This window comes from Meles meles, chromosome 19 (assembly GCF_922984935.1).
Source record: "Meles meles chromosome 19, mMelMel3.1 paternal haplotype, whole genome shotgun sequence".
NCBI classification, from domain to species: domain Eukaryota; kingdom Metazoa; phylum Chordata; class Mammalia; order Carnivora; family Mustelidae; genus Meles; species Meles meles.
The window spans coordinates 53,177,412-53,186,081 of NC_060084.1; the positions used below are offsets into that span (position 1 = coordinate 53,177,412).

The following is an 8,670-nucleotide window of genomic DNA, read 5'->3' on the forward strand; positions in this document are numbered from 1 at the left end:
GCATGGGTAGTGGCAGGCGGAGAAGCAGACACCCCGCTGAGGGCGGAGCCTGACTTGGGGCTCCATCCCAGGACCCTGAGATCATGACCTGAGCCAAAGGCAGACGCTTAACCGATGGAGTCACACAGGTGTCCCAAAACTGTTTTGCTTCTTGCTTTATGATCTGGATAATTCTCTTTTTTAAAAAATTTATTTATTTGACAGAGAGATCACAAGTAGGCAGAAAGGCAGGCAGAGAGAGAGGGGAAACAGGCTCCCCGCTGAGCAGGGCGGTTGATCGGGCAAACTGGGGCTCGATCCCAGGATCCTGAGATCATGACCCAAGCCAAAGGCAGAGGTCCAACGCACTGAGCCACCCAGGCGCCCCCTGATCTGGATAACTCTTATTTCTACTTCTTGCATTTATTGCAGTGGAAAGGATCTACAAAATACTCTTTAATAGAAGTGGTAAGGGCAGCCATCCTTCCTTATGTTTGATCCTGGTGGGAAAGTTCTGTGACCTCTGGGACTGGCCCCTCCAGGCCTTCAGAGAAATCGTTAGCAGAAACTTTCTGTTAAAGCATCTAAGAGAAGTCCTGACACACACATATGTTCAGAGTTCACAAAAAGCTTTGCGTCAGGACTTACTGACTCATCGATCTTTCGTGATCATCTCGCTAGATGAGGATGACTTCTCTGCTTTGTAGAACAGTAAAGTGAGTCATAAAGTGTGTCCGTGGCGTAGATGGATTGGAACTCAGTCTTTTGGACACAAGTCCTGGGGTCTTCCACACATACTAGGAGATTCAAACCATTGCCAAGAAGCCCATTAATTTTTAAATAGTCAAGGCTGAGTGTGACGGGCTGAAAAATCATAAGATTAATATATTGAAGTCCTAAACCCCAGTACTCTAGGACTGAGGCTGTAGGAGATGGGGTCTTTAAAGAGGAAATTTCAGTTAAAATGAGGTCACTAAAGTGGGCCTTAATCCAGTACCTCTGGTATTCTTATAAGAGAAGAAACTTAGGACACAGACTCACACAGAGGGAAGACCAGGTGAGGACAGAGGGAGAAGACGGCCAACTACAAGCCAAGGAGAGAGGCCTCTGCTGACACGTCGATCTCAGCTTCCAGCCTCCAGAACTATGAGAAAAACAGCTCCTCAGTTGTATGTCTTGATCTCTGAGTACTCGGTGTGGATGTCTTCCTGTTCCTGATACTTCGGCTTGGGAAATCTGAGGAGAGCATAGTGGAGCTCCTGTTCCTCTCCTGAAATGGGGCTGGCCTCAGCAGGAGCTGGCTGGGCTGCAGGGATGTCCATCCAGGACTGGGGCTGATATGCCTGAGTGGAAGGAAGAGATACTCAGAGCTGGTCAGTAGGGTCTGAGGGAAAGCAGCCAAGGACCGGAAGGTGATTGGCCCTGATGGGACTTTTATCACTTACCCATTCATTTATTTTTAAATGTTTAATAATTAAGATTGGCCAGCCCTTAATTAGTGTTTGTATCAATTACATTACATTCTTAAAAAAAAAAGTCTGAGAGAGGGTATTATTTATGTATTCATCACACAAATAATAAAATTAAGGCTAAGAGAGATGATACACATTGCCCTAAGGACACACATCTATATAGGGATGCTTGGATGGCTCAGTCGGTTAAGCCTCTGACTGTTGATATCAGCTCAAGTCTTGATCTCAGGGTAGTGAGTTCAAGCCCCAGGTTGGGCTCCATGCTGGGTGTGCACCTACTTTAAAAAAAAAAAAAAGACACACATCTGTATAAATGCACCACTGAGCCAACTCAAAATCAGTTCTAACTATAGTACCATCCTTTATCTGGACAGTGTACGAGCTGTTGTGTGGAGTGACGAACAACACAACAACACAAGTACAGTTCCTGAGATCAGACGGCTTATGGTTTTCTAGGAAAGGCAGCTACTAAACAAATAGAAAACAAATACATTCAAAGTTCTACATTTGTGATAGGAGATATTTTGAAATCTAAAACAGGCAGGGGTGGCGTATCCAGTTCCCAGGCAGGGGCAAGAAGACCCAGCAGAGGTCAGATCTGGCCGTCAAGATGGCAGCCCACCTCTGCTCAGGACCCACAGCACCCTCGGGCTGTGGCAGCATGAAACAGAGGCCCTCACACAGTGGCTCAGCGAGGCAAAGAGAAAGAGTTCTCAGATTAAGAGGAAGCAGTTACTTCTCAGGGCTCTGGGGATACAATAGGGGATAAAACAATAGCAACAGGCACAGACTGCCCTTGGGACTCCCCTGCTTAGGGGAGGGAATGATTCGGATTGGAGTCATGAGTACTGGGCTTAGTCCATGCCAGGCACTGTGTTAGACACTTCTCGTCACTACTCTATGATACTCTATGTACGCGTAATGTTCCCATGTCACCAACATAAAGAACGGTCAGAGAGGGTGCGTCACTTGCCCAAGGTCACCCAGCTTGTCTGTGGGGAAAGATGGGATTTGAATGCAGGAGTCTAGCTCCAGAGTACATGCCTGCGGCCACTATACTGTACAAACTACAAAAGACATTCCCTTAAAAGAAAAAAATACTGAGAATTTGAAAGTAAAGAAATGGAAGATGTATTTCCTGATTCCTGACAAGACAGGGATTTAGCACATGCTAAGGGTCCCATTCCCCAAGGTCAACCAAGGAGAAACAAGACAAGGAATTATGGTAATTAAACTTTAAAAATGATTTTGTGTGTACTTGTTCTGCCAGTTACTGAGAGAAGAGTTTTGAAATCATCAACTATAATTGCCAATCTGTTCTCCTTGCTTGTCTCCTCCTTGTCAGTTTTCATACGTTCATTTTGATGAATATAATAATAATAACAAATAATATTATATTATTTATATTATTATATTTATATTATATTTAAATTATTTATATATTATTATTATATTTATATATCATTATATATTATATAATGTATATTATATTATTATATAATATATTATATATAATATAATATTAATTAATATTATTAATTATAATATATAATATAATAATTTGTTGTTGTTGTTGTTGTTATTGTTATTATTATAACATGTTTAGGATTTTTACATCCAGACAAAGGGAGTAAATATTCCATGATTTCATTTATATGAAGTTCCAGAAGGGACAAAACTAATCCATAGTGATAGAAATCAGTGATTGCCAGAAAGGTCAAGCTGACTAGGCAAGGGAACAAATGTATTTGGGGACCTGATGGAAATGTTCCACATCTTGACTGGGGACATGGGCACAGGGCGAACACCTTTGTTAAAATGCATTTCACTGCATACTTAAGATAGGTGCATTGTTATGTGTAAAGTATACCTCAGTGAAGTTGATATCAAATACATACACGGGGGTAGATTTGAAAAATGAAAAGTGGGAGTGATGAGTTGTGAGTTTGGGGTTCCCCAGTCTCTCTACCCTAGGGCTCAAGTCCACCACTTCCCTAGCACCCAGTGGGCCTGGCACAGACTAAGTTTAGGACATTGTACTTCTGGGCCATCAACCCCACAAGAAAAAGCTAATATTCCAGGGGAATGTGATACTCTGACATAGGAGCCATAGATATCCCTACAAGCAACTGGGCTATATACTTAGTCCATCAGAAGCAGAAGTATTAGAGCAGTTGAATCAGGAATTTAAAATAACCACATATGGAACTCCAGGGAGTATTAAATATAAATCGGGAAATACTCAGGCGCCCTAACAGAGGGCTCCTTCCAAAAGCCATTTGCTGGATAGGAGCTCACAGCCTGTCACTCACCCCAGAACCTGAGCTGCCAGCTGGGCTCATATCCGTGCTTTGCACTGGCTGGACTGTTTTCTTCCCGCAGGTCTTCACTCTAAGGGAACAGCCCTGGGTCTTTCAGCTTGGTTATTTGGAGGCATGCAGTAGGCAGACCATCCCCTGCACCCCATGAAGAGCATAAAATGAGGTAGGTGGAGGTGGGTCCAGTCCCCAGGTACCTGCCCTAACCCAAGAGCTGGACCAGGGACTGGGAGAGACCCCAGGCTTGGCCCAGTTGGGTATGGGTTGATTCATACTACCACTCAGCCTCCTTCCCTGACTGCTGGATTTCCAACCAGCCCCAGTTCCTCTAGCTCAGGCTCTCTGAGATTCCACAAGTTTATCCCCTTCCCACTCCAGGCTTCTCCCTCCATCCCTGGACCCACTCTCACCTGAAGATGAGGCAAAGGCAGAGGGAAAGCAGGGCCATGGTGCCAGCTCCCGCAACTGCTCCTATGACCGCACTGGTCCTGGGTTCCGGTTTATCTGCTGAAAATTTGAGTTGTGTGTAAGCTCCAGCTCCAATACATGGCACGATCCAGCTGGCCACTTCCTTCTCTCTCTCTCTCCCCCATTAGTATAGCCGCTCCCCATCTAGGACTCAGTCATGTGACATTCCACTGCCCAGGGGACCCTGAAGCAGCCACTTCCCCAGGCCTCAGGACTGAGGATCTTAAACCTCCAGCTGCTCCATTTGGGGCCTTGGTAGCTCTCCCCCACCAGCCCCATCTCTCCAGGGCTGTTATGGGTTGAATTGTGTACCCCACCAAAGTCATATGCTGAAGTCCTAGCCTTCTGGTACACCCTTCCACCCAGAATCTCAACATGGAACCTTATTTGGAAACAGGGTCTTTACAAAGGTAACTTAGTATTAAAATGGGACCGCTAGGGTGGGCCATAACCCAATATGGCTGGTGTCCTCATGAAATGGGGCTGTTTGGACACACACACACACACACACACACACACACAGAGGGGGATGTCATGTAAGCATGGAGGTAGAGGTTGGGGTGATGCTTCCACAAGCCAAGGAACACCAAAGATTGCCAGCAAACACCAGCAGCTAGGGGAGAGGCTGGAACAGGTTCTCACAGCCTCAGGAAGAACTGATCTGCAGATACCTTGATCCTAGGCTTCCAGCCTCCAAAACTGGAAGACAGTAAATGTCCATTGTTTAAGCTGTCCAGTTTAAGGGACTTTGTTACAACATCCCTAGAAAATTAATACAAGGGCCAAGTTCTTCTTCCTCCAGGCATCACTCCCCAACAGACCCCAGACCTGGGAGCAGCAGGACCGCAGCGCTCTGTTTCCCCTGCGCATTCTGGGCCTCGCAGCTGAGTCTGAGGCTGGAGTCCAGCGGCCCACTGAGGCTCAGAGAGCTGTTGGCCCAGGGCCCTGCAAGGCTGGAGTTGACGATCCAGGAGGCGTTGCTGTGGTTCCCCTCCAGCAGCTCCTCCCCCAGCCGCCAGTGCAGGGTGGGTGCCCGCTGGGCTCGGGAGGAGCAGCTACAGCGCAGCCCCTCACCCTCCCAGGAGCAGGAGGGGCTGAGCAGCTGCAGGGGGTCTGCAGGAGGAAGGGGAAGGGTCAGGGGTGCCGCTGCTCCCCAGGCCCCGGGCAGCCTGCTCCCAGGGGTCCCCACACTCACAGACCACAGAGAGATGCAGAGAGATGTGCTGGGAGCCCAGTGGGTTCTGAGCTTGGCAGATGAGGTCTCCTTCCTCCACAGCCCCTACTTGAGACAGGTCCAGGATTGGACTCCTGCAGATTGGGGTGGCTTTCCAAGTGGGGGACCCCCGGAACCAGCTCAGCTCAGCACGGGGGTTGCTGTCAGTAACACAGAGCAGCCGCAGAGCCTGGCCCTCCAAGATGAGAACTGATGAGGTGTTTTGCAGAGTCCCCAGGGCTTTGAGGAGAGAGAGACAGAGAGAGAGAGAGAGACCTGAGTTGTGTGAAGCTGGTGTTTTTCTCCTCTTGCAATGTCCACACTTGCTCTGAGGAGGGAACTAGCAGAGTCCATGCCAAAGGCCTGCAAAGGAGGCTTGGACAATTTCCCTGGAACTGCTTCAACTGTCCAGCAGATGGAAATCTAAGGACCCGGGACAGGAACATGGTGAACAAAGGCAGGGAAAGGGTCAAAGAGGAGCCCGAAAGCAGGAGGATTTGTCCAAAGAAAGTTGTAGGTGAGCGAACATTAGCTTCAGGGAGTCAAGGTTGGTGGGGGCTTCTCCCCACCACTCTCCCCATGCCTGAACTCAGTGACTGCCTTCTTGTACGTGTCTCATGCAATTCCTGGCCAGCAGGAGCTCTGAGACTCAATGAGGACTGTCCTGGTAGGGACCCAGTTTCCACCCCAGCCCTGGAGAAAAGAGGTTCTTTCCTACCTGTTCTGCTTCCTTGGAAGATCCTGATGGCTGTGTTCTGTGGAGCATCTGGACAGAAGGATGAGGCAGCCTCAGCACTCACGGTAAGAGAGGAATGGGTGCTGGGCCTTCCCCCCAGGAGCCACAGAAGCAGGTAAAGGGGTTCTCTTCCTGCTTAGCTACCAAGACCCCATTGTCAAGCCCTAGCCCAGCTCCGCCCTGGTCTCGCATCTCAGGGACGTGGGCATCCTGGTCCCACACTCACAGGTGACATTGAGCTGGACAGTACTTTCCACCATCACACCAGCTGCAGGGAAGTACACTTGGCAGGTGAGGTTGGTGCCGTGGTCCTGGGGCCATGGGGTGAGGGTGAGCACTGAAGAGAGGTGAGTCCTGGGGCCCAGGGAGGTGAGGGCAGCTGACGTCCAGGAGAAGATGGGGGATATGCCCTGCTCACAGGCCCAGGGCACAGAGCAGGTCAGGTTCCTGGGGTGTCCAGACTCCAGGGTCCCAGGGATGATGATATGAGGTGTGTGGGTCAGGGCTGTGAGGACAGAGAGGATAGATAGGGGCCTCCCGTTGTTTTGTTATCCTGTCCCAGTGCCTGGCCATGGCTGTCTCCACCCCTCACCATCCCCCAAGAGGAAAAGAGTGTTCATTTTTCTATCTCTGGGGCCTTTCCCTGGGCCCTTACCATACCTGTCACATTCAGAGAAAACATAGTATCTAGATATGAGTGTGTGCCCGATTGAAAGAAGTAAGTCCCACTGTCCCCCATGCGGACTTCCGTGATGTCCAGGGAGCAGTTCCCGGTCTGGGGGTCCCCACGGACGAAGAACCGGCCCTGGGTCCTCTCATGCAGCTTCTGGTTTGGTATGTTGGTGGCCACTGGAGGATCACGGTTTACATCTGCCCCTTTCTGGAACCAAGACATGTAGGCGCTTATAAAGGAAAGCCAAGGGTAGGAAAATTTGCACGGCACGTGGACACACAGGCCCTCCTGCACAGTCATGGACTCCTCGAGTTTCAGCTTGTAGCTCAGAACTTGAGCCACAGACCCTGGAGAGAGAGAGAGGGAAAAACTCATCCCAGAGCTCTGATGCCTCCCCGGAGTGGGGCCCCCTCTCCCCTCAGCCCACTCACCTCCCGACAGCGTGAGCAGCAGCCACAGTGGCATCCCTCCGTGATGCCTGGGACAGCCTGCCCTCTGCAGTCCCTCTGATAGAGAAAAGAAGGCACAGGATATGGGAGGGCAGAGGAAGCTTCGACCGGAAGCCTGTGGTAGAAACAAAGTCACAAACCTAGAATAGAGAACTTCAGACCCACAGTCAACTGTGATTAACCTTCGAAATGGTCTGGTTCCCTTTCTGTGTGTGGCAGGTGGGTGCTGAGGCTCTGAGGCGGCAAAGGTCTTGCTCAAGTAAGGCAGCGAGGAGGGACGAGAGCCTCCAAGTCCTGCCTCTTGGGCTCCTGCCCAGTTGTCCAAACTGGACATCTGTTCCTGGACAGAGAAGTGGTTCTGAACTTCAAGCGGCAGCTGGCTGCTTGAAAATAATACTCACGCACACCTTAAACTAATATAACATGTTCACTATACTAGAATTAAAAGAAAAGGGAAAAAATCAATACTTGAGAGACAAGAGATGGTGCTTTATTCAGGAAGCTGGGAACCTGGGAAGATGGCAGACTGATGTCTCAAAGAAGGCATAGGAAAAGGGAAGGGAGCTGCGTGCACGAGAAGCAGTTTAGTCATGTGTGGACATGACCTTGAACAGACTGGCTGGCATCACAGCAGCTCTGTTCACAGGTGGCCAAGCCTTCTCTCTTGGGAAAGTCTGGTCCTTCACTCCTCAAGGCTAGTGGTCTGCCAGTCTCAAAGAAAGAAAGTTAGTTCTGCTGCAGATCAAGAGACATAAATCAGCGTGGAAGGAGAGCATAAGCTTGAAGCAAATAAACCCGTCAGACCTGTTGGAATGCTGTTAGAGTCCCAGCCAGCCAGCCCTCCAGAGGAGAGTTGCAGCCTCGAGACCATCATGGATGTGGCCTACTAGGGACAGGTCTCAGGATAGCCTACATAGCTTCAGAGGCTTAAAAGAGTCCAGATGAAGCAAGAGAAGTAACACACATCTTCACTTCATCCATCCATCCATCCATCCATCCATTCACAAAATAACATTTAAAAAAAAGACAGAATTGAATCAGTCCTGACCTTCAACTAACTCAAGCAGTGGGGGAAGACGACAAACTTGGGCTTCATCTGAAGGCAATGGGGAGCCATGGAAGGTTCTTGAGCAGGAAAGAGACAGGGTCATATCATTATCAACATGATCCTTCTAAGGCCAGTTTTAGGGAAGAACTGGAAGAGAGAGGCTGGAGGTCAAAAGGCCAGAGAGGAAACTGTTGTGACTTTGGGGGAGGAGAGAACCAAGCCCACGTGGAGACAGCAGCCTTGGTGATGGAAGAAAGAATGATTTAAGACACTTTCAGGAAGTGAAACTGAAAAAGAGGTGCCTCGGGTGGGGG

At 49.2% G+C, this 8,670-nt stretch overlaps 1 protein-coding gene across 6 annotated transcripts; it reads right to left on the reverse strand.

Moving 5' to 3' along the window:
• LOC123931303 (sialic acid-binding Ig-like lectin 6) lies at positions 1–7,383 on the reverse strand. Of its 6 annotated transcripts, none has more exons than XM_045988266.1 (9): positions 7,291–7,383; positions 6,847–7,206; positions 6,413–6,691; positions 6,169–6,216; positions 5,433–5,690; positions 5,066–5,350; positions 4,180–4,273; positions 3,764–3,842; positions 1–1,322 (listed from the first exon to the last, which is right to left on the reverse strand). In XM_045988266.1, the coding sequence occupies exons 1-9, from the start codon at positions 7,322–7,324 to the stop codon at positions 1,143–1,145; spliced, it is 1,617 nt and encodes a 538-aa protein (XP_045844222.1). In that variant the 5' UTR covers positions 7,325–7,383; the 3' UTR covers positions 1–1,142. The 6 variants fall into 6 exon arrangements, with proteins under 6 accessions (XP_045844222.1, XP_045844221.1, XP_045844227.1 ...); XM_045988265.1 differs by having other exon boundaries at positions 4,180–4,276; XM_045988271.1 differs by lacking the exon at positions 5,066–5,350 and having other exon boundaries at positions 4,180–4,276.
• Between the last annotated feature and the right edge of the window lie 1,287 nt (positions 7,384–8,670).

Coding starts and splice junctions, on each gene's coding strand:
- LOC123931303 (XM_045988265.1), bottom strand. CDS start 7,324: ATGCCACTGTGGCTGCTGCTCACGCTGTCGGGAG. Junction 6,692..6,846: donor GTTTTCTCTGAATGTGACAG/GTATGGTAAGGG, acceptor CTGTCCTCACAG/CCCTGACCCACACACCTCAT. Junction 1,323..3,763: donor CTGGCAGCTCAGGTTCTGGG/GTGAGTGACAGG, acceptor CCTTCCACTCAG/GCATATCAGCCCCAGTCCTG.